Source organism: Mya arenaria, chromosome 3 (genome assembly GCF_026914265.1).
Source record: "Mya arenaria isolate MELC-2E11 chromosome 3, ASM2691426v1".
Lineage (NCBI taxonomy): Eukaryota > Metazoa > Mollusca > Bivalvia > Myida > Myidae > Mya > Mya arenaria.
The window spans coordinates 3,598,434-3,622,986 of NC_069124.1; the positions used below are offsets into that span (position 1 = coordinate 3,598,434).

Here is a 24,553-nt window from a genome sequence, read left to right on the forward strand (position 1 = left end):
AGAGTGAATCGTGTGGGTACAACTTGCTGAATGCTGTACACAGACAGGAGCGAACAGTATATATACTAGCAGAGATATCCGGCCGGGTTACGGCCGAGTTCCGGCCGAGCATCGGCCGGTGTCCCTTACATCGGTCAGCCACCGGTACTATACTTTCCAAGGCTCTGTCCCACATCGGCCGGAGCTCGGTCGGAGCTCGGCCGGTGTCCGTTAAAAAAACCTCGTCCTCTGGTTGTCTCAGATGCACGGGACACCGGCCGATAATCGGCCGTGCACCGGACGACGTGTTTTCCGATGTGGTTACGATGGGGCTGCGATGAGGGAGCTCGGTGAGAGCCCGGTGAAATTTAGCTCCGAAGTTAAAATTTCACCGAGCTGCCACCGATGCGGTTTTAAGCAACAAACGCCACGGATGTCCGGCCGGTGTCCGGCCGGTGTTCGGTGAAAATCGCATCGCTGGCTCATCGGAACCTCATCGGCCGGGCTATGTGACTGAGTCATTAGTGCTGGACACTACAAATATAATAACAAATATAATAACCACACTTTAATCCCATCCGATGATTTATTCGAGACAAAAATCCGTTAGTGTCAAAGCCGTGGTGTCTTCTTTTTCGGCGTGGCCGTTTGCGTTTCAATAAACATTTGTGTTGGATTGAATGATCATTGATTGTCTGATCCAAAAATAATAATTATTTTATTATATGACTTAATGTAAAAATGACAAGAGCATGGTTTGTATCTATGATAGCTCGTCTATTTTTTAAATAAAAATGGGTGATAAATTATGTTGTCATATCATTGGCGGCGAAGTTGTGCTTTAATATTTACTTTGGTCGTAACTTTAAACCGATTTTCAAATGAAACTTTGCATACATGTTGCTAGAGATGTCGCTCGTTGATGCTCTTGGTTTCTATACATTTTTTAATCAAAATTCGGTCGGAATTTTCTCTCAGCACATGCAATATTCTGATAACCCGTTAAATGTCTTACTATAGACATTTCCTGACGGTACCACGATTCCAATTCATTAATTTTGCACAGTATTAGTATGCCATTAATGCAGATGAAAGCACTCTTAAATACATGTTTAATTATAATTAAACTGTCACAATTCTACTACAAGATGTTCTGTGCCATGTGACTATTCATGCAAAAAGCTACAGAAACAATCTCAGTAGCAAAAAGTTTAAACATAAACCCGGTTTAGTGGCACTGGGTAAACGCCAAATACATAGAACATAAAATAACAAACAAGAAACATAGAAGGACAGCACAAAACTCCACAAACAGCACAGTGCATACATACTATATATATATATATTGTTGGATTAGTTGGATAGTAGGATTGTTGGGATAAGAGTGAGGTTTGTGCATATAAACTGGTTGAAACCCCCAGTAAATTTACATTTTACTGACCGTTCCAAGGCATATATTCACTTTCATAGAAGTATAAAAAGAGGTCTGCAAGTAAAGGTGCATAATTGGCACCCATTGGAATTCCAATCGTTGGCTTATATAAACATTTACCAAATTTGAGAAAATGAATTATTGAGTACAAAATTTAAAACTACAATGACATCTGTGCATGTCCAATATATATATATTTATCTGAGCGATTATTAGTAAAAAGAAAGCTTTTTTTTAACCATGTAAGTAGTTTTCTCCCTCGCAAAAGTTTTTTCGATAAGAAGAGTCAATTTGTTTGTAACTAAAGATTGTGGAGTAGATGTATAGAACGTTGAAAAGTCATAAGTATTAAGCACTGAGACCTTATACCGTCTATTGGATAGACCAAAAAAGATTAATTCCATAATTCTCATAAACTTTTCAACAGTTTATATTGGTAAAATTGAAACTTGTTTAGTAGAACAAAAACTCGCGATTTATACGGATTTTTATGCATTTTTAGGCAACCAGTGTATTGTAGGAATGTTTTAATGATCATCATTCAAAAGAACTTGAAATTTAGCATTAGAATCAATATGATTTTTAATAACACTTTCTTCATCGAGTTGGCTAGAAATGTAAGTTCTAGAAGATTGTAACTCTTCAATAATAGTATTAACATAATATAAACGTCAAACTATGATTACACTATAAGCTGCTTTATCAGCTGGTACAAATACAAGCATTCTATGTAGAGATTTGATATCCATGATCAGCTTTGGAGTTATCGAAATAGACTTTGGGGGAAGGGCCAACGGATTATTGTTGAAAAACTTTATTTTCTTATATATATAAACCAATTTTCTCCAAGTTTGCCAACGCTGGCTGTCACGAGAATCGGGATTTCGATTAATATTTCTCAACGCCACAAGTACAATACGAGTATTTCTATACGGTGTCAGAAACACGGTATTTGTATATTATTAGAGTTGTTTTCAGCACTTATATCGGTTTGATTATGTGCATTCATTTTTATTTAAAGTAATCGTTTACTTTTAAATTATTGTGTAAGAGAATATAGCAGGGGTGGTTACGAGCAAATTGTCAAACAATTGCCATTTATTAAAGAGTCCCTTCGACAAGCCCATTAGCCACTAATATAACCTGCTTAAAAGCACAATGCTATGGCCCAACAGAGACTTAACAAGAAACACACAGAGTAAAAAGGACGGACCACACACACTTTTTATCATTATTTATAATCGGAGTCCCGCCTTAGAACAAATTCGTTGTTTCAACATCTACCAATTAAATTAATCAGCCTTACCAGAACGAGCAAAGTGAAGAAGAAAATACTACAAATGTTATAAAGAGATAAGAACAAACCCTACAAAGGGATGAATCGAGTCGGAGTAACTGTGAAACTTACTCTAAGATACAATACTGTTATAATATTTAATTCTATTTATGCGAAAACTACAGAAACAAGCTCAGTAGCAAAAAGTTTTAACATAAACCCATTTTCAGTAATCGCAAGAGGATACGAAACAAACTATTTCTTATTGATGGGTTGCTTATTTCCAGAAAACTGCAGATATTTAAATTGTTAGTGACAAAGAAAAGATTGTTTCTAATCTCATTTTAAATCATTATAAAATGAGAATTTATAGCTTCTACAAAGGCAAAGAGATAATTAAAACAGGTCAATAAATTTAAGTGCGTTGTTTAATGATGTTCATTACTGTAAAAGATTAAGTATTAGCCAACGAACTTTGGTGTTTGATTTTGTTAAAATCTTAAAAATGGCGTATTATAAAGCACTTTACGATTAAAAATGTTTGCGTGCAGACGAAAATGAAGAGGTTGAAAGTTAAAAGGGGTAATGGAGTTCTGATAAGCTATGTTGCTATGAAAACACGTTGACACTTTTATAGTTGAAACTAATTAATTACTATACTTTTTACAGGAGTGTTGCATCCAACTAGGTTGTGATTTATACCGGTAATTGGGAATTTAATGTAAAAAGGGATTAGACAATGCTTAAAGTTTAACAGATATATGGAACAACCTTAGAATATCGTTTCGTTTTGAGAACACATGTTTGTGTTCTCGGTAGCATCAAAAACCTTCTACACTATTTTACTACAATCTACTCTGTCGCGTTTATTATGCCTTGCACCAACATAACTTTGGTCACCTTTCACATAACAAAGAGAAATAGATTTTCTATTTTTACTTTTATATAATTCCATGTCATGCCTATTTTAGAAACTATATTTATACACTTGTCTTGTCATGTCTAGCGAAAAGCAATTGCTAACTGTTTTGCAGTTACCGCCTGCAAACATTTTCTATGCCTGATGCGAGGAGGTTCTGACGTAGACTAAATGAAATGATTTGTTTTTACTTTTACACATTCCTATTCAATGAAAACAGTAGTCCGGAAAAAACCTTGAAGATGCTCTGCACTGTCTAACCAAATCAAAATTACACCCATGTCAGAGTAATGCCTTCACACTGCCCTCAAGCGAGGAACTTACCCGACATACTGGCAGACAGGCAGGCAGGCAGACAGACAGACAGACAGGCAGACAGACAAAAAGACAAAGTTTATTTCTGACTTGTACAAAGTATATCGCCAACGACACATATGTTTTCAATAAATAACATCTACGTGTATATCTATCGCGGTTTCACATCAACTTACCGTGGAATCTTTTGTTCTCATATAAATAAACCAAAACACATTTTAACACATTCGCCCACATTTATTCCACACTATCAAACAATTCAGTCAATCCAATTCAACCTATCAGAACGTAATGGAACACAACTTAACGCAATTGTATGTAAAGGAAGGGTTAGGTGAATCAACCCAAACACAATAATCAAGACAAATACATCTTATACACAATAACAATCAAAATAATGCAGTAACGGTAACAAATTGGGGGCCACAAAATCATTTCATGACATTAAAATATAATTAAATTTACAAATATTGCTCTGGGGTTGTCTAGCCACCCAAAATGACCTTTTGTCCAAATGAAGTGTTCATTAATATTAAATGCATTGGTGGTCTTTTTCACACTATTATGAGTCACAATAATGAGCTTTCAATGCAACCAAAAGAAAACTTTGTGGTTTCGTAATGTTTGTAGTATAGATAGCGCTTGATATTCAAATGCTAAAGAAAATACTTCAAAGCAAAGGGAAGTACACAGTGATCAGATGGTATTAACTGCACAAACTATCAAATTTATTGGATTATTATATAAGAGCAGCTTTTAAGAAGAAGCATGCGTTTAAGTGAATGATGTTGTATTTTATCCGCATGTTACCAATTGCATGGCTTAATCACCTACTTAGTTACTGTTCTGATATGAAAATCAAAGATCACACCCTTCAAAAGTAGTTTTTCCATGACAGGAAGAGGAAAACGATGCACGTGTTAAGTTATCGCGACGAAGGCGACATTTGAGATATTAGCTGTAAAAGACTTTTATTCCGTGTTATCAGTCCATACATTTTGATAAGAGTTTATATTTGTCAAAGAAAATCGATTAACGATATAAAGACTTCTTGTCTTTGGTAGGAAATATTTTTTTCGTTAAAATACACTTGACTGTGTCTTGCAAGCAGTGCAACTCTTATTTCACCGTCTTAATTTTGAGCATAATTGAGCTAGCACGTTGATAATAACCGACCGGTATGACGTGATAATGCACCTCTAATAAGATACACGGACGTATTCTTGTTGAAAAGCTCATGTTTTTCACATATATTGCTTGTAATATGCTACATCGGAAGACTGGTCTTAAAGAATGCAATCATATTATGACACTGAAAGTGCATTAGAAAGAAATCACGGACCATGCTGAGGTCGTTGTGTTACAGTTATCACAGAGAAACATTTAAATGGAATTTCTGTTCTTTTCTTAATTATGTCACCCGATTAGAGTAAGCCTACGTAGCTCAGTCAGGACGACGCTGGACTGCAATTATGGCGACACGGGTTCGAACCCGGTCTCCGACACATTTTTTTTTTTACATTTTGGTACTTTTTTACAATTATGACATCAAAACGTAACACATTCAATTAAATAATTGTCCTGAGATTCGTTACAGAAAAAAACATTTTTTGGTGCCAATACGTGAAACAGCCCCTTTAAGACTTTTAAATCATTTTTTTCAAATGTCTTGGTAATCAATCATGTGCACTATTATAGAATAAATAAATAAATAAAATACTATTTTGTACCTCAAAACGGACAAAACATGTTGTGGAAAGCATAGTATTCTAACCGATTAAAGTGACACTCTTATTCAAAATCAATACATAATCATGTATAACAAACATAAATTTTGACTGATAAACCTTTAACTACTTACTTAATAATGCATTTATGGAAAATATTTATTACTGATAACAAGATTGTAACTGTGTATTTAATAGCAGAAAGCGCAAAAATATTAAATGATTGGTGAATGCTAAAAGATTTACTGTGGTCTTATAAAGTCTCATAAGGTAGAAATACCGTGTTTTATGCTTATTTCTTTCAAATTAAACTCTGTATCCTTCATAAGAACCATTGTTTTCGACATGTATTCATCTTTTTGTTTAATATTAAAACAATTTTATTAATTGTGATGAATCTTGTTTGGGAGTAAGAGTGCATCTTTAATATTTATGCGAAAACTATAGAAACAAGCTCAGTAGCAAAAAGTTTTAACATAAACCCATTTTCAGAAATCGCAAGAGGATACGAAACAAACTATTTCTTATTGATGGGTTGCTTATTTCCAGAAAACTGCAGATATTTAAATTGTTAGTGACAAAGAAAAGATTGTTTCTATTCTCATTTTAAATCATTATAAAATGAGAATTTATAGCTTCTACAAAGGCAAAGAGATAATTAAAACAGGTCAATAAATATAAGTGCGTTGTTTAATGACGTTCATTACTGTAAAAGATTAGGTATTAGCTAACGAACTTAGGTGTTTGATTTTGTTAAAATCTTAAAAATGGCGTATTATAAAGCACTTTACGATTAAAAATGTTTGCGTGCAGACGAAAATGAAGAGGTTGAAAGTTAAAAGGGGTAATGGAGTTCTGATAAGCTATGTTGCTATGAAAACACGTTGACACTTTTATAGTTGAAACTAATTAATTACTATACTTTTTACAGGAGTGTTGCATCCAACTGGGTTGTGATTTATACCGGTAATTGGGAATTTAATGTAAAAAGGGATTAGACAATGCTTAAAGTTTAACAGATATATGGAACAACCTTAGAATATCGTTTCGTTTTGAGAACACATGTTTGTGTTCTCGGTAGCATCAAAAACCTTCTACACTATTTTACTACAATCTACTCTGTCGCGTTTATTATGCCTTGCACCAACATAACTTTGGTCACCTTTCACATAACAAAGAGAAATAGATTTTCTGTTTTTACTTTTATATAATTCCATGTCATGCCTATTTTAGAAACTATATTTATACACTTGTCTTGTCATGTCTAGCGAAAAGCAATTGCTAACTGTTTTGCAGTTACCGCCTGCAAACATTTTCTATGCCTGATGCGAGGAGGTTCTGACGTAGCCTAAATGAAATGATTTGTTTTTACTTTTACACATTCCTATTCAATGAAAAAAGTAGTCCGGAAAAAACCTTGAAGATGCTCTGCACTGTCTAACCAAATCAAAATTACACCCATGTCAGAGTAATGCCTTCACACTGCCCTCAAGCGAGGAACTTACCCGACATACTGGCAGATAGGCAGGCAGGCAGACAGACAGACAGACAGGCAGACAGACAAAAAGACAAAGTTTATTTCTGACTTGTACAAAGTATATCGCCAACGACACATATGTATTCAATAAATAACATCTACGTGTATATGTATCGCGGTTTCACATCAACTTACCGTGGAATCTTTTGTTCTCATATAAATAAACCAAAACACATTTTAATACATTCACCCACATTTATTCCACACTATCAAACAATTCAGTCAATCCAATTCAACCTATCAGAACGTAATGGAACACAACTTAACGCAATTGTATGTAAAGGAAGGGTTAGGTGAATCAACCCAAACACAATAATCAAGACAAATACATCTTATACACAATAACAATCAAAATAATGCAGTAACGGTAACAAATTGGGGGCCACAAAATCATTTCATGACATTAAAATATAATTAAATTTACAAATATTGCTCTGGGGTTGTCTAGCCACCCAAAATGACCTTAACTTATCATTCATTATTCAATTTAGATTATTGTCATTAATAAAAAGCAAAAATGTAACCAAATTTAACCCCCGCATCATACAGCCAAGCAAAACCCAAAACAAAATGCTGTATATATTTATTGTATATGTATCTTGTATATCCCTTCCAAACTATCAAACAATGGGTCCCAATTAATTTCTACTATCATTCTTACAATGAATGCTTATTTTTGAAATTATTTTAGTAGAAATAATTTGCCAGAAACCACTAGTCAGCAGAGAAAGCCGAAATTTTAGGTCCTCGTGACCACATTCCGGAAAGAGGTCGATTGCTTTCTATTAGGACTGTCACAGCATAAATGCAAGATGCCTCGTGCAATGTGAAATCAATTTTGTCTCTATCTGTCACTGATGTCACCGGGATCGTTATTTCGATTCATCTTTCTCAACATGGGAGGTACAATGCGACTATTTTATACGGTGGAAAATTAAAAAAAAAAATTCGTTGAAATGTTGAAATGTTCTGCCCTTCTATGATTTAATTAGATTTAAGGTTTAAGAGAAATATATGAATAGAACGAATATTATGAGCATGTTGGGTAATTATCAAAAAATAAAATGAGCTTACTAATAAGATATATCACTCAAATGCTGACTCAGAATTGTCATTCTAAATCAATTGCGATTGCAAACACGCCAATTCATATTTGATAATTGCTCATTGTTAGTAGCTGTTTGTCAAGTATCTTTTTGCCTTTTGAACAAGATCTTACAATGATCATAAAAGATTATTCGTTATAAACATCATCAGATTTATTGGCATATCGGCAAATTTGCCTTGGGCCATTTACAAATATAACCATAAATTATACTCTACACGTTAAAGTTTGATTTATTAAGAAGCAGCTAATTCTTGTAACTTTTCATTTCTTAGGTTCATAGCAGAGAAAACAAATTTTGCAAGATTGTTAACCTGTTTTCGGTTTCTATTTAACATTATGTGCTTAAAGTTAGCCTGAGATGGCCAACTTGACCTTATACAATATTTAATTCTTAATTCTGAGTATGCACTGCAACATAAAAGAAAGTGATATTCTGATTCTAAAACATTTTGCTTACAGAGTTTACATAATCTATCATGTCTATTTAAAGTATCATCTCTACCAGTTTCTATATACAGTGAATGCGATGAAAGTCTAAATCGAGATAGTTCTTTTCTATATTTTTAGTTGGTTACAGTATCTATGTAATCTTCATGCACAAAGCTATTTTTATACATACAAAAATATTTCATCTTTGGTTGATTTGATAATGTATCATGCCACGTTTGTAAATATTGATCTCTTAATCTTAAATTTGTTCTAAGAAAGGTAAGTAATTTGTTTCGTGATTAAAGTTATCAAGTATATTTCCAAAACCGAGATTATTCAACAGCCTTTTAAGAGAGCTATAATACACATTTGCATTAGAATTTACAAACACGTTCCTATGACTTTCAAACATCTGGTAAATTAATGAATCAGGGTTCCTCATTAAAAGTTTCAGCAATTTGAAGCAGTCATTTAGTCAACTGCATGTCGATTGACTTTTGCCAATTTTGAATAAGCAATTGCTCACTTCCAAATGTTAATTTCCAAAAATTAAACGTTTAAATAATGCATGATATAGGAAGTTTTCATAACATTATCATCTAAAAGTAAATTGCAAAAACCCAATATTGTGTTAAAAAAACATCAGTCTTGTTGGATGTACAAGATACCAGTTCAACCTCGTCTCGTCTCTGTAACTGTTATTTTCATGCACATACTATGTGTTTAATGCTTTATGCTGATCATATTTATTATTGATGATTAATTTATACGATAACCTACTTCATTATTTATGTTTTGTCTTTCACTTATATACTTACAATTTTTTCTTTACAAATATTTGTCATGGCGCGTGATCAATTATGTAAAATTAAAAAAAAATATCATGTAACAAGAGACGTGTATTTAGATACTTATATATGTACGACTTTATGTTTAGAGCTTGAATCTTAATCTTGAAACATATCCTATGAAGTGTCCTTTAAAATAAGACAAATAACAAATAGAAATTGGCAAAAAATGACTGGCCAAACAGCATCTTTTATTATTCGTTTCAAGTGACACATCAATTATCATTTCCAAGAGGACTCTGCATATACTAGTTAACCGTGTTAGCATCTATTTCTTTAGATGTCAGACTATCAACATACGCTTGCTAAATTTCTTGTACATGCCTTTTGATAAGGAAAAATACTTTGTTATTAAATACGTTGAAATGATGCACAACGAACCTTGCTAATATACTATAATCTGATAAAATGTCTATAGTTACAGTGTTATCTTACTATTACGGAACCATCAACTGATTTTTTCTAGAATTATATGTTAGTCATATCGTTCCATAAAATTCTTCATAGTTTATGGTTGGAATATGGTTGGAAGGTTCCAACTTTTGCTTACATAATCATGATTTTTGAAAAATCATACATGCCTGTTTTAGCTTTAAAATAAATTACTGCAACCCTTTCAAAATGCTGACATAATGGTCCATCGGACCAGGTTTTATCTCTTCTATACTTTACACACTGAAATTTTGTATTCTGTATATAGGGGATATAATGATATGACCCTTTTATGGTGACCTGTATCACGTCGAGTTCGGTGTGTAAACACGTATCCGTCGGGACCGCAGACGGATATATGAAACTCACCGAACGAGACGTGATGTAAGCCACCAGAATAGCGCCCTATCGTAATATTCCATTTATTATATACCTTACAATTTATTCCTTTTAATTGTTCGGCTTTTACTTGACCGCTATCTGTCAAATGTACAAATATGACATGGCTTGTGCGCATGAATATGTTACTTACTTTTGTGTTTTAAAGTCAAGGGAGGATACTCCATCGAAAAAGTAAGAAGTTACAGAATTTACTTTATTGAGCAAAATTAGAATGATATGTTTTATAGTTCAGCAAGATAAACAAGTTGCTGTTACAAAAACCATTATTAAATGTCACAACACAAAAATAACAAACATAAACGGTCCTTACTTTACGAGTATAAACAAATCGTCATTTCCTGAATACGTTACGCGACCATTTAACAAGGGAATGTCGTGGGTCAATCACTATCACTATCGATATCGCGAATTCGCCTTCTTCTTTGTACTGGCGCGCTGCTCATGTTAATGATATTGTAACAATTTATGATCTTCGAATTGGCAAACAAGTAGATTGATCGGAAGTGCTCTCTGTTTCGTGCTTATCTTCATGGTTCATGGAATACCATGCTCCGCAACTCGTCGTGATACAGGTCACCAGAAAAGTGACCTTTCATGATCTCATTTACATAAAGCACTTAAATAAAGGATTTACTCTCTTACTTATTTTGAATTCTAAATGATAGACAATGATAGTTTTTCTTGTACTTAAGAATAGTTCATTCATCATATTAGATCAGAAGAAACCAATAAATTCTTGTAAATATATCATTGCAGGACTTTGTTGAACGGAAGGACTCGTTCATTATCACAGATGTATGGTTCTAATGCCTGGTAAATCAGTACTTCCTCCAAGATTCTAAACCGTTACATTTTCTGTTCATTTTTATATTTATCGTGATGCATGATGATTTCTCTAATTAATTCCACAGAAATGTTAATGGTCTTCCAATTAGTGGTATAATAAGGCTTTACCATTTCTCTAATGCCATTTTTTCCGCGTAATACAATCAGAAGTATTTTCTTTTAGATGATGCATATCGATTTCTTTTAAGCATATATAGGAAATAATTTCATGATCTTAACGACTCTACCATTAATCTTTAGATTTCTTAACTGTTTTACGAATGTTCAATACATACTAAGACGGCTTCGTTGTTTTGCGGCATTCAGAACTTAACCTTGATTTTCTTCCACGGTTTGTTTCTATATTTGATATACGTATTCACGTAGAAAAGTAAAACATATCAAAGAGGTGATGGAAATTATACCTTGATAAAAAGACCCACTTCAATGCTAGTAAAATGAGAATACTGTAATCATGTGGTCATTTGGGTCAAATGGAAAAGTCAAGAAGCACGACGAAAATCAAGCGAGGCGCTGTGAATGATCGGCGCAAAGAAGGACCTGTCTTTTGTCAACCATGATCACACCACCTTTCCGTCACTTGCTATCGGGCGCTTATTCTTCAAAACCGGTGCTTATGGCGTCCAATAAGTAAACGGCAGGGCTTTTTCTGGTCGTTTCTGGTCATACGCCATTCGAGGTAAGCTGACTGGACGGAATTGGACCACGTTTTTCGTCCGTTGCGACTATCTACTCCTACGGCCGGAAGTGCAGCCATTACCTTGCAGTGGTAGCACTATGGAGACACTAGAAGCATGTGCCCTTCTGGTGACATCTGCCCTCGACCTACAGAATCGAGCCATATTTTAGGACAAGTGCCTGAAGACAATCGCGGTTTGTAGCTAGGCACTGCAGCGTACTGATCGTCGACGCGCATGTGCCGCCCTTGGGCCGCAGAGCAAGTTGACCTTCGCGGCCGCAAAACCTCTTTTGTTCCTAATCGTCAAGTACCAAAGCTTCGGCATGAAGATCTATCCGATGTTCGGAAGAAGAGTATTATGGAAAACTGGCGTGTAATTGCATTACATATGTAAAACATATTTTGTCATGTAAAATCATTATAATATTGATAAAAACTGTTACTTAGACGATTTGTATCTATTTTTCAAATTATCTCGAAAATTCAGTGATTTCTTTCTTCCAATTTCTCACTAAGCAACATAAATTGAAGCCTGATACATTTTGTCTATAACGTGAGCTTCATAAATACCATATCAACACTCGGAGGCTCAATTAATATTGTAATTTCCAGGAATAAAGCAATGCTTCATCAAATTTACGATAGATCATTCAAAAGATATATCGCAATTTAATTGCACACGTAGACCAACTAGAAATGCTCTTTATAATTTGCTTCTGCAGGGAAGTGCGCAGTATTTTACAATCTTGCAATGAAGAACGATCCTGATGGTTTTTGCACATATACACGGCTCGGTATCCTCGAGGCGTCTTTTACATTCATGTAATGGACTATTAACATATTTGTTACTCCTCAATACAAAACGCAGGTAGAGGCGGATGTAACTGTAGTTGAAAGCTGTGTTTAAATGTTTTCCCATATTTAATATATTAACTCAGCCGGAGCACAGTAGACACGCAGTATGCTATGTCGACGTGTTCGCACTGATTAACCGATTTAAGAGTCAAACAAGTTCATGTCCATTATTTTATAAATAACCTAACAGAAACTGGTCGCGTTAAGAATGTTGTGTGACTTGCTTTCAGGTTACATTTTAAACTTAAGTTTCAAATGTGTCTTAAATGAACGAAATGAATGTTAGAACTCATAATATGTGCTTACAATCGTAGTTTTTCAGTTAATTGATAGCTAAACACTTTCCTCACGATTTGAATACAATTTACCGAAACAACTTAAGTGATTTAAAAACGTTTGAAAAACTGTGCTTGTTTTCCAATGAAAATAAAACACACACTTTAACTAGAAAGTCTATTCTTAGACGCTAATTTCGAATGACGTGTACAAGGTATTTCCAGGATCTGCACTCTTCGATTATTTCTTTCTCGAATAAAACGGTCAACGAATGTTCTCGGAGATTTGGATACAAAAATAATGCGAATCCTATTTTTTATTGTCAAATACTTCTAGTTATGAAAATTTAACTTGCTGAACATGTTCCCGATATACACCGTTTTATACTGAGTAGTGAGAAGCAGGACAGCCGAGATACATGATTTCACAGCTGTACGTCATGCACACATTAGCTGTTATATTGGTTAATCTTTATGGAGATAAATGCCGCCAAATAATGAACTACTTTACCGTATTGCTAATATAACTACTGAGGTACAAACATTTACTTTACAATTGAGTGCATTTCCGTGCTGGGTTACACACAACTCGAGGGCTTAGCGCAATACTGTTGTAACGCTTCGCTTTTCTACTACACTGAGTTGAAACCGTATTGCACAAAGCCCACGAATTGTAAGGACCACTCCGTGCATTCTTACCTCAAATAAGGGAGGTTTGTATGAATTATAGCATTTTCCAATTGAGGCCAAATTAATTTTGTTTGGTGTTTACTTCTTTCTTATATGTTTTAGATATTATTGTTGATTATTATCTATATCACTTTACTTTCATATCTATCGTCTGCTATACCGGAAATAATCGTTTGTAGATGATGTTTGTATCTGGTAGTTAAGTACTTGAAGTAACTTCATGAGTTGATATGACTTGTTTTATATTATACATGTTGGAGTAAGTGTGAGGTTTTATACCCAAACGCACAAAGATTTGTATGTGCTACGTCTGTGTTGTTTTGTATTTGGTACGTCTCTGTTGTTTTGTATGTGCTACGTCTGTGTTGTTTTGTATGTGCTACGTCTGTGTTGTTTTGTATGTACTACGTCTGTGTTGTTTTGTATGTACTACGTCTGTGTCGTTATGTATGTGCTATGCATGTGTTGTTTTGTATGTGGTATGCCTTAGTTGTTTTGTATGTGGTATGTCTTAGTTGTTTTGTATGTGGTATGCCTTAGTTGTTTTGTATGTGGTATGCCTCTGTTGTTTTGTATGTGGTATGTCTTAGTTGTTCTGTACGTAGTATGTCTGTGTTAATTTGTAAGTTGTTTCTGTTGATTTATACATTGCGTAAGTTGATTTGTACGCTGTGTTTATCGATGTGTATGTTGTATTAGTTAATTTGTACGTTATTTGTGTTGATTTGTACGCTGTGTGTGTTGATTTGTACGCTGTGTGAGTTGATTTGTACGCTGTGTGTGTTGATTTGTACGCTGTGTGTGTTGATTTGTACGCTGTGTGTGTTGTTTTGTACGCTGTGTGTGTTGATTTGTACGCTGTGTGAGTTGATTTGTACGATGTGTCTGTGTTGTTTTGTACGTAATGTGTCTCTCATTCAGAATCTGCTGAGTTTGCTGGATTTTGACTTTATGCGTTTCATCAAAGTCATTTGAAATTTGTCGGCTATTGCGCATGTCCATGTAGCTTTAATTGTTTTAGTAGAAATATGTTAAATACGTGTATGTCTAATTAGTTGTATACGAGTTATAGTGTATGCAACATGGAACATATACATACGTCGATCGTTGTTATTCATCTACAAACGTATATTGGTATACTATTATACTATTTCGAATATTTATTTATTTATTTGCATATACTGCCTTTATAATTTGTACATTATCATGTATTTCATCAGATATGTTTCACATAGTGTGGAATCTATTGATTTGAATAACGCATATTAAGGTTTCACATACATACTGCATATCGCCTTTAAGGAGGACATAAACATGTCAAATTAAAAAAAACAAGCTTCTCGAACAGTTTGAAAAGACTGCGTGCATTAAAGTTAGAAATAAATTTTATAAACATAGAAATAACAAAAACTATAGAGAAATCATGGTAATGACAAGATATGAAATGTTTATATGGATAGCTGGGTTCGATCGTGCGAAACGACAGAGCAGATAAATAAATATCTTACAGGTGTTGTGCAACAAAATAATAACTATACCGGATTGTGTAAGCATTCAAGCGAAAGTTGAAAATATTAAAGAGCTCATTTAAAAAGGTTAAGTGGAGATATTTGAGAACAAAGTTATCCGCTTGGTCGATTGTCAACAACATTTTTCAAATTGCGGCCTACCTTATCTTAAATATACACGCACTGAGACTTTCTTTTCTTTATTTAACATGAAAGAGTTCATGCTTTATTAATTTCATAATAAGATAAACGCCAAGAGTTATACCATGTATAACTGATTGCTTACTATGAATCGTTTAAAATATGAACATATCTTAATATATAAAACCAAGGTTTTAGTCGGCAAGACATACAGCTTACAAACATAAGGTCGGTAGACTTTTTAAACCGACTATACCTCTTTGTGTGCTGGTCTTTGCTATGTGTCTTAACTATTTTGAGAATGAGAAAATAACAATATCATTAGCCAAGCCTTATGCACTTCAAACAAGGAAGCACAGCTTCAAAATGTAATAATATATCACACACTGAGTGCGTTCTTTGTATCGCTGTTCATTGCGTTGATTGTGGAGTTTAAAGAGGGAATACAAACGTAAGATTGACTATTGTAATAACATTATGTTACTATCATACGTTTATATTATTTCAGTTATTTAACATTCATTTCAAACATTCGTTTAAAGTAGCTTATTTATGAAATAACAGTTTACACTTAACTCATAAACCCCGCCGTGTTCATGGTTTAATTGTGTTATTCGATACAAGGAATGCCCTTGAAGGTAAACCGTAAACATTGTGCCCAAGCATGATTTACTTTTAGCATTTTGGTGAACAATGCTACATTCATAAGCAGAAATGTATAATTCATATGCAATTAAAATGATATCCTCCTGTTGTAATGACACAGTAATGTTTGAACTCATGTTTACATACTCAATATTCCGATCGTGTCGTTGTTATTGATTATTAACGTTCTGAACTTTCACAACTGTAGTGTATTTTCACATGAGGATATGATTTATTTTACAACATTTAAGTAGATCGTCAGATGATCAAATCCTATCGTTTTAATTATTGCAACTAAAGCCATATTATTATTTTTCCAATAACACTGAATAATATCATTACACAATAACATTGATATTATGATAACACGTTATGGTTTTATGTGGTCTTCACTCTTTACCTAGAAAACAATCAGTCTCCAAGCGAATCAGACTGGTCTCTGACAGTGAGGAATGACTCAATACCCATGTATCATGAAAAAAAAATACCCAGTGTGTTTCCGCAATTGTTTTGCTAACACGTTAGACCTTTCATACTTATTTTATAAATGGCGGTGTAGTAAACTGGTCAGTATTCATACTCGTGACCATAGGAAATATGTTGTTCTATAACACTCGTGAAATAAAATACGATCTTACACTGAAATCAACAAATATCCTCTATATTCTAAATTTCTGAAAATTGACTGATACGAAATCTAGAAGGTTCTAAACAAACATGCTTAAAATATTACAGAAGAAACATGCAGATGAACTAGATTATAAAACGTAAAGTACAGAATTAAGAAACAACTAACACAACCGCTGATTGTTTTCACTTATACGAGTAAGCATAGAATAATGGCACCAATCTTTCTGCTAAATATTGATAGGATGATATTTTATATGATTTTATGCACGTAATAAAAATGAAGTAAATGTTTGTTTGTGGCCGACTTTTTCCAGGACATACTACCAAAACCCTCAATAACATTTCTTCAAGGTATATAAGAATCGTGTTCATTCTAAAATGTTTATACAGGGAATAAACAGAGCATTATAGAACATTCTTAACAAACCCTGATGAAAACATTCTAATAATATCGTGGGGTAACATATACTTATCTAGGTGGCCTTACAATGGAAAAGATTATAATACAGTGAATAACTGAATTAAAAATACATTTACATGTAACAATAACATGTAATGCTCACTAGATGAAAAACATTACGATCATACACTGAAACAAACTATTTTCATCTATAATATTAATACAACGATGAAATTAGTGCTACGATAATATTAATGTTACAATAACATGAGAAATACGATAAAATTAATGCTGCGATAACATTTTACAACGATAATACTAGTAGTGCGATAAAGTCAATGCAACGAGTATTTTAGTAATACGTAATCACTTATAAATACTATAATACTACGGTAGTATTATAATAACGATACCGTTGATACTATGATGAAATTGATACGACGAATACAACATTCCATTTATACTACAATGTCGTAATTTAAACGATATTAACAGTGCTGTTAAATAAAGATTATACTACAGAAATAAAATATTTGAATTCAATACAATTACGAGTCCATGTTTTATGTAACGTGGTATTTTTGTTTCAACCTAGCCCTTTATTGCTTCACTTCTGTTTTCCATGAAATAGTTTTAAAGTGTATTCCAACATACGCAACTTCCACGCTTTTAGCTTCCTTGTAACTTGATATAAGGACAACTATGAAGGACAGCGGTGTAACTGAACAGTCAATTTATTTAGCTTCGGTTTCCATTTCGCAATAAACCAGCAAATTGTAACTAGCAAATTCCCTATGACTAACTGGTTTTGTTTCCTATATGAAGTCGCATTATAGGGACTTCACATTTCGTATTGTAAGTTATGTATGCTTTAACTTGTTTTGTTTCCTATATGAAGTCGCATTATAGGGACTTCACATTTCGTATTGTAAGTTATGTATGCTTTAAATATTTTGTTTAAATGTGTATGGTAATTAAACACAAAATCAATGCAAACTTAAGAGCGCGAGGTATTGTATAATGCCGTTTTATATTTATTCACTGATATGCGATCTAGCTTGTTTTTAAAGCTTAAAAATCGTTACAGAACCTAGACCATTATGACAGATTTGAAGCAGCAATCATGCATTTAAATGTGTTGACATTATATATCCACCAATGGTATACTGTTATATTATTCTGTTAACTCATTCATATTGACTTTATAGTGTTCACCGAAACTTTGTAAACTAATTGTATATCTTCCGAAGGTCTTCCTTACCCAACCTATATGTAACTGTACAGGAAGGACCGCCCTACTGACAGTCACGGAGGAGTTTTGGTCTAGGTTGAAACGGGTATTTCTGCCTTGTGCCGACCTGATCTTTGGGTTATATGTATAGAATGCATTTGATTAGAAGGTATTTTTAGGTAGAAACATCTACTTTGTGGGTCCTTCTATCGTCCTCAAAATGCTAGTACAGCAGTTTTATCTAGTATTGGTGACTCCATAGGTCTCCCAGTTGATACAGGTATAACAGATTTACTGGGTACTGGTGGTGATCTTATTCCCGATTGTTTCAAGCAACTCTCAAAATAAAAGATTGATAGTATTTATACACAATATGGCTTGTCACAACTGTGACTGAAGTTGCCACTCGCGTCACAGAACATTCTCAATCACTTGTATTTTTGAAATCATCTCCTGACATAAATTTCTTCTGTAGCGTAGGCGAACTTTTCTTGGATCATTTTTGTCACTACCATTGTACTATTTACTGCTTTCTTAGATACGAAAAGATCACCAATTCTGCTCGAACATCAGATCCTCCTTGGTTCCATGATGAAATCCGTAAATCGAATTCGCAGAAGGAAAGGACGTGTCCAACAACAAACGCATACGAAACCAAACAATCACACTTATATGGCAATTCAAGATCACTTTAACAAACTTGCAGAAGCACTGCATGACCCATCAAACCAATCCAAAGAATTCTAGAAACTCATTATAGAACACCGTTACACAGAAGTTAGCACGCAGCATTACGTCTCTGGGACACAACAATAAGCTATATGAAGACACTTTCGACAAAGCAAACATTCTAAACACTTTCTTCCAAATATAAAGCAGTCTCAATAGTACAAATCACCACGTTCCTTCCTTCACAATTAACCCCAACTCATATACCCTATCTTCTAGTGAAATGACTCCACTTGAAGTTTTCCCTCGTATTCTAAAGTTGTCCTGACTAATTAATGGTGTTGTCGTAAAGGAATTCTCAAATGATGTCGAACCCGCTTGTAAATCTATTGGATTACACGTTTCGCACAGGGAAGTTTCCTCGCCAATGGAAACATGCTCATGTCAGTGCAATGTTTAAAAAGAACGACCCTTAGGACGTCAGCAACTACAGACCCATTTCCCTGCTGAGCGTTCTTAGTAAGATCATTGAACGCATTATTCATAAACATATTTTCAACTTTTTCAATCAAAACAATGTTATAGCGACTCTCCAATCTGGTTTTGTTCCAAAAGATTCGACTGTCCACCAACTAGTGATCATGTATAACTCATTCTGTCAAGCACGTAATGAAGGAAAATAAATAATGTAAGTATTCTGTGCTGTGCTAATTCCAAAGATTTTGATAGAGTCTGGCATAGTGGTATTTTATTTAAGTTGCAAAGCAAGGCGTCCTCTCTCATGGTTTGAGAACTATTTATTAGAGCGAAAACAGTGTCTTGTCCTTTCAGGATCATTTTCAGACACAGTTTCCATCTCGGCGAGAGTTTCCTAAGGTTCCATTTTAGATCAATTGCTATTCCTCATTTATATAAACGATATCGGCGACGAAATACGATTATAGATAAGATTGCTGCTGACGATACGACACTGTACATTGTAGTTGATAATCCCATTGAGGCTGCTAATACAGTGAATTCTGATTTTGAAAAAAATCATCTTATGGGCCAACCTGTGGATAGTTACCTTTAACACTTCAAAGACAGAATCTCACGTAAACATATGAAACCCAATCACCCACAAATTCATATGAATAACGCAATTATACAAGAAGTAGAATACCATAAACATTTAGGTGTCACTTTATCATCGTCTGGTACTTGACACGAACACATTACCATTATCAAAAGAAGGCATGGAAACGCATTAATGCACTACGGAAATGTAGGTTCACTCTAGACCGGCATTCTGGGATAATAGAACAAACGTAGATCAAGATGACCTGGAATGTATCGCAACACTTCTCGCAATCGTTTTTTACTACCAATAATCTCTTTGCGGAATGCCCTTTCGTCATCCACACGACAATATATACACTGCAATCATGTCAATACTATAATGATTGACCTTGAAATCTATTAAAAATTACAGTTTCATTTAGTTCTTTTTTGTGAAATGTAAAGGAATTCAAACGGCCCATTGTGAGGACATTTATCCCATATATTTTACCCGAAACTTTTAGGGTGTTCCTAAGCACTCTTAAACAGTGCAAGTTGTACGTCAGAGGCTCTGACTTTCATACATTTATACTTTTATCCATTATTTTGGTGTCATATTCTTTATTGTTTTGTATTAACATAAAAGTCATAATTCACGGTCCACAAATAACATTAACATATTATAATTATACAACTTACCAACTCAGTCTACATCCGCGGTAGATTCGTATGTTCTTGAATAAACCGTTATTGTATTACAATGATACCTAATATAGCAAAATCAAAATTGCTCCAGGGGCTCGGACGTAAAGCTGCGAAATACATAAGTGAGGAAAATATTATTGTTTTGTTTATGTCAACAAAGCAGCATTTTTATGATTTCATTCATGACACCATTGATGTAACCAGCTAGCTATCTCGCAGATTGATGTCACCTTTGAATGTTACCAGCTACCTGTTTTTTAGAATGATATCAACATTACTATAAACAGCTACCTAGCTCCCGAAATTATGTCTCCAGTGATGTAACCCAGAATGGCCACAATTAGTAAGACCAGCTACCGAGCTTCAAGAATAATGGCATCATTGATGTTACCAGCTACCTAGCTCCTAGAGCGATGGCCTCATTGATATAACCAGCGACTAAGATTCAAACTAAATGTCACTATTGATGTAACCAGTTACTGCGCTTCTAGAATAATGACATTATTAATGCAACCAGCTTCCTAGCTCCGAGGAAATGGTATCATTTATGTAACCAGCTACCGAGCCCCAGAATACTTGCACTATTGATGTAACCAGCTGCCGATATATGTGTTAGATATTACATATGCGAACGGTCTTTGTGTTCAGAGATTCCAAGAGCATCCAGATGTTAACAGTTACCGTATATAAATAAAGATTCCTTCAATTAATTGCTTTTCTCAGTATATTCTATCAAGTACTACAGAAAGTCAACTATTTGCTACACATTTATAACAAGATGTTTATATTTGCTAGAAGCCTTTTGATTTTGTACTCTGTTCCGGCCTTAAATACAAGGTAATTGGCTAAGTGCATTCTAAATTTATTCAGCATAACAATTATTTGTTTATCTAATTCCAGATATCAAAGGTCTAACCTTGAAACCATGTTTTCAACAATACCGGTATCATGGCGTGATGGCTATTCTCCAAATGTGACCTTGACACAACTGAATAACGACCTAGTCTTACTGCACATACCAGCCATAGTCATCTTCACCGTTCTCATGGTGATTGGTGTTGTTGGCAACGCTGCAGTGCTGATTGTCTATATTCCATCTGCTTCGTCATTACAAAAGGTATAGGTTCTGATTGTATTGAGAACCACAATTCTATAAGATTTTATTGAAATATGTGCCATGACCAATTCATATGCTGTTTAGAACATCGACAGACATTTTGATAATGTTACTTAAGGTATTTCACCTGTAATGACGTCGTTAAACGTTGTTTAGTTCAGGAACACGTCGGATTTTATGCCGCTTATGGGAAATTACTGGTAAAAAAATAAACTGACGCTATTTTTTCTGCTTTATGATATTTTTAAAGTGTATATGATCAAAAGCGGTTACTATTTCTATACGGACACATTACATCTTGGCATCGGGGTTATCATCTTTTCAATAGACTTGTTTAACAGCTCACTGATCGTTTATAAGGGTGTTGTACGGGTGCCTTATAGCAACCTTCCTCTCCGTCCGTCTGCCTGTATGACTGTCCGTCCAAACTTGTATGTTGTTTTTTCATTAAATATTTTAAAAACCATGGTTTCTGCTATTATGTGTACATAAACCAATCCATTAACCATATTTTCCTTGTTCATGAGTGATTTATCCATTTAAGTACCAAAAATGAATGCTTTCTTATGTTTTTTTACCATTGTGTTCTTAGTTTGTGTGTACACAAAGCAATAATTACACATACGCCATTAACATACCATTTAGTTTATATGTACAACGCCAGTAACATACCATTCTTTTATTTCATGTGTGCAAACGCCATAAACTTACCCATGTTTTTTTATTTCATGTGTTCATACGCAATTAACTTACCCCTGTTTTAGTTCATGTGTACATACTCCATTAACTTACCCATGTTTTATTTCATGTGTACATACGCCATTAACTTATCGTGTATTTTTAATTTCATGTGCACAAATATCAATAACTTAATCATGCTTTCTATTTTTAGGTGTACATTCTATGGCTGGCAGTCATCGACTTAGTAGCGAGTGGCTTAGGAATACCCATTCTCTTAGTCAGCATGTACCGACCATATCAGTTCCCGTCCGAGGCTCTTTGTCAAAGCGTTCGCTTTATGCACGTTTTCCTCGTGTGTACCGCCGTCTTCATTCTCGTATTTATCGCTGTGGAACGACAACGAACGCTTGGAAAACTTGGCCCGAAAACGTCTATAAAGAGGACGAACGTAATATGCTGCATCGCGTGTTTCGTTGGAGGTGGTATCGCAGCTCCTGCGGTACTGGTCTACGGTAATAGAACTGTTCGCACTGGAGTTTTTAACATGACGGGAACAGAGTGTTTTGTACAGGATCATTTAGACGATGATCTGTTGGCAAAGCTCTACTTTGTTTTCCAGCTTTTGTTAACGGTGATTTGTTTAGGGGTTTTGATTGTTATGTACGTAAAAATAGGACGGAGGCTAAAATGGCACAAGACTTTTAGGAGAGCATCGATGCGATCGTTCACAAGTAACGAATCGTCTCCTACTTGTTCGCTAAAGAACGGAAGACAAGCTCCAAAGTCTACTACTGATAGTCGAACAAACGGACGAAAAAGTGTTAAACAGAAATGTGATGCAGACAAGATTTCTGATGAAATGACTAAGATGTTCTTTGCAGTAACCGTGATATTTATTTGTTCTTTTATCCCACATCTGACTATTATTGTGATCACGCAATTTAACAAGAATTTTACACAGGATATGACGTCAGCATCTATTGTGTTTTACAACATATTCTTTCGTTCCTTCGCCGTCAATAATGTGACAAATCCTATTGTGTATTTTAAATTCATGGTGAATTTTAGAAAGTCATGCCGGAAATTCCTTTGCCATTGCTGCAAGGTGAAAGAAATATATTCTGTTCAGTAAAATCGATACATCATTGTTTCAATGACAATATTGGGGTAATACATTCATTAATGAACTTGCTGTTTTACTTGCATATATGTATTGTCCCAGAAAGTCTTGCTTTTTTGCCATCCACAATTTGATCTCAAAATCATTTTAACAAGGCATCTAAATGTAACTAACAATCGATATTAACAATAGTCGCCAATTGGCTTGGTTTTTTCATTTAGTCACTTGAACTATGCGACCATTATACTTGTTTTCAAAATGTATATTGATAGTATTGGTTAAACGAGTGTTTAGTTGACAACTGGAGAATGACCAATTGTTGTTATGTATAACTTTTTATTTTTCGTTTATGTACAAATTCAACTGTATTTTTTACTCTTAAATGTAGTTTTTTGATATAAAGCAAATCTAAAATGATTTTACATACGGTTTTTAGAATAATTAATGAATTGTGTATTATGATGTGTTTTTTTCACTAGCTGGCAAGAAGGTAATCAATGCTTTAAGGGGTTAAAATGAGGGTCATTTATGGCTTAATGTGATATATGTAGATAGTTAACTGGACACTAGTTATAGTTATGCGCCAAAATTACAATTATATTGAGTTGTGTTTCTTGCAATGGTTTTAAAATATAAAGACGATAATAATCATGCTATTTTCTATGTTTATTGACAATAATTCAACAATCCCCATTTAGCATTTGTTAGATACTAAGTGCTGATTTTTTATGGTATTTTTGTGTTTCTTTTCAAATCGAAATATGAAACTAACCAGAAAAAGATGTAAAAGAAGTTAAATAACAGCAGGCAATTGTATAAAACTGGTACATATCTTTGATTTGGTCAAAGTTAAGTCAATTTTTATCCAGTTATGACTATAAATCAATGCAATCATTTTAATACACTAGCCAAAAGGAAA

The 24,553-nt window shown here is 34.2% G+C and overlaps 1 protein-coding gene across 3 annotated transcripts; it reads left to right on the forward strand.

The window, feature by feature from the left end:
* The first annotated feature begins 15,698 nt into the window (after window positions 1-15,698).
* On the forward strand, window positions 15,699-24,286 carry LOC128226602 (uncharacterized). 3 transcript variants are annotated; one of them, XM_052936557.1, is made up of 3 exons: window positions 15,699-15,849; window positions 21,617-21,833; window positions 22,726-24,286. In XM_052936557.1, the coding sequence occupies exons 2-3, from the start codon at window positions 21,642-21,644 to the stop codon at window positions 23,644-23,646; spliced, it is 1,113 nt and encodes a 370-aa protein (XP_052792517.1). In that variant the 5' UTR covers window positions 15,699-15,849; window positions 21,617-21,641; the 3' UTR covers window positions 23,647-24,286. The 3 variants fall into 3 exon arrangements, with proteins under 3 accessions (XP_052792517.1, XP_052792520.1, XP_052792519.1); XM_052936560.1 differs by lacking the exon at window positions 15,699-15,849 and adding an exon at window positions 16,018-16,036; XM_052936559.1 differs by lacking the exon at window positions 15,699-15,849 and adding an exon at window positions 17,943-18,001.
* The last annotated feature ends 267 nt before the right edge of the window (window positions 24,287-24,553 follow it).

Bases quoted from the DNA above. Each gene is read 5' to 3' on its own strand.
- LOC128226602 (XM_052936557.1), top strand. From the start codon at position 21,642: ATGTTTTCAACAATACCGGTATCATGGCGTGATGGCTATTCTCCAAAT. The intron at 21,834-22,725 runs GTATAGGTTCTG...TTCTATTTTTAG, and splicing joins CTGCTTCGTCATTACAAAAG to GTGTACATTCTATGGCTGGC.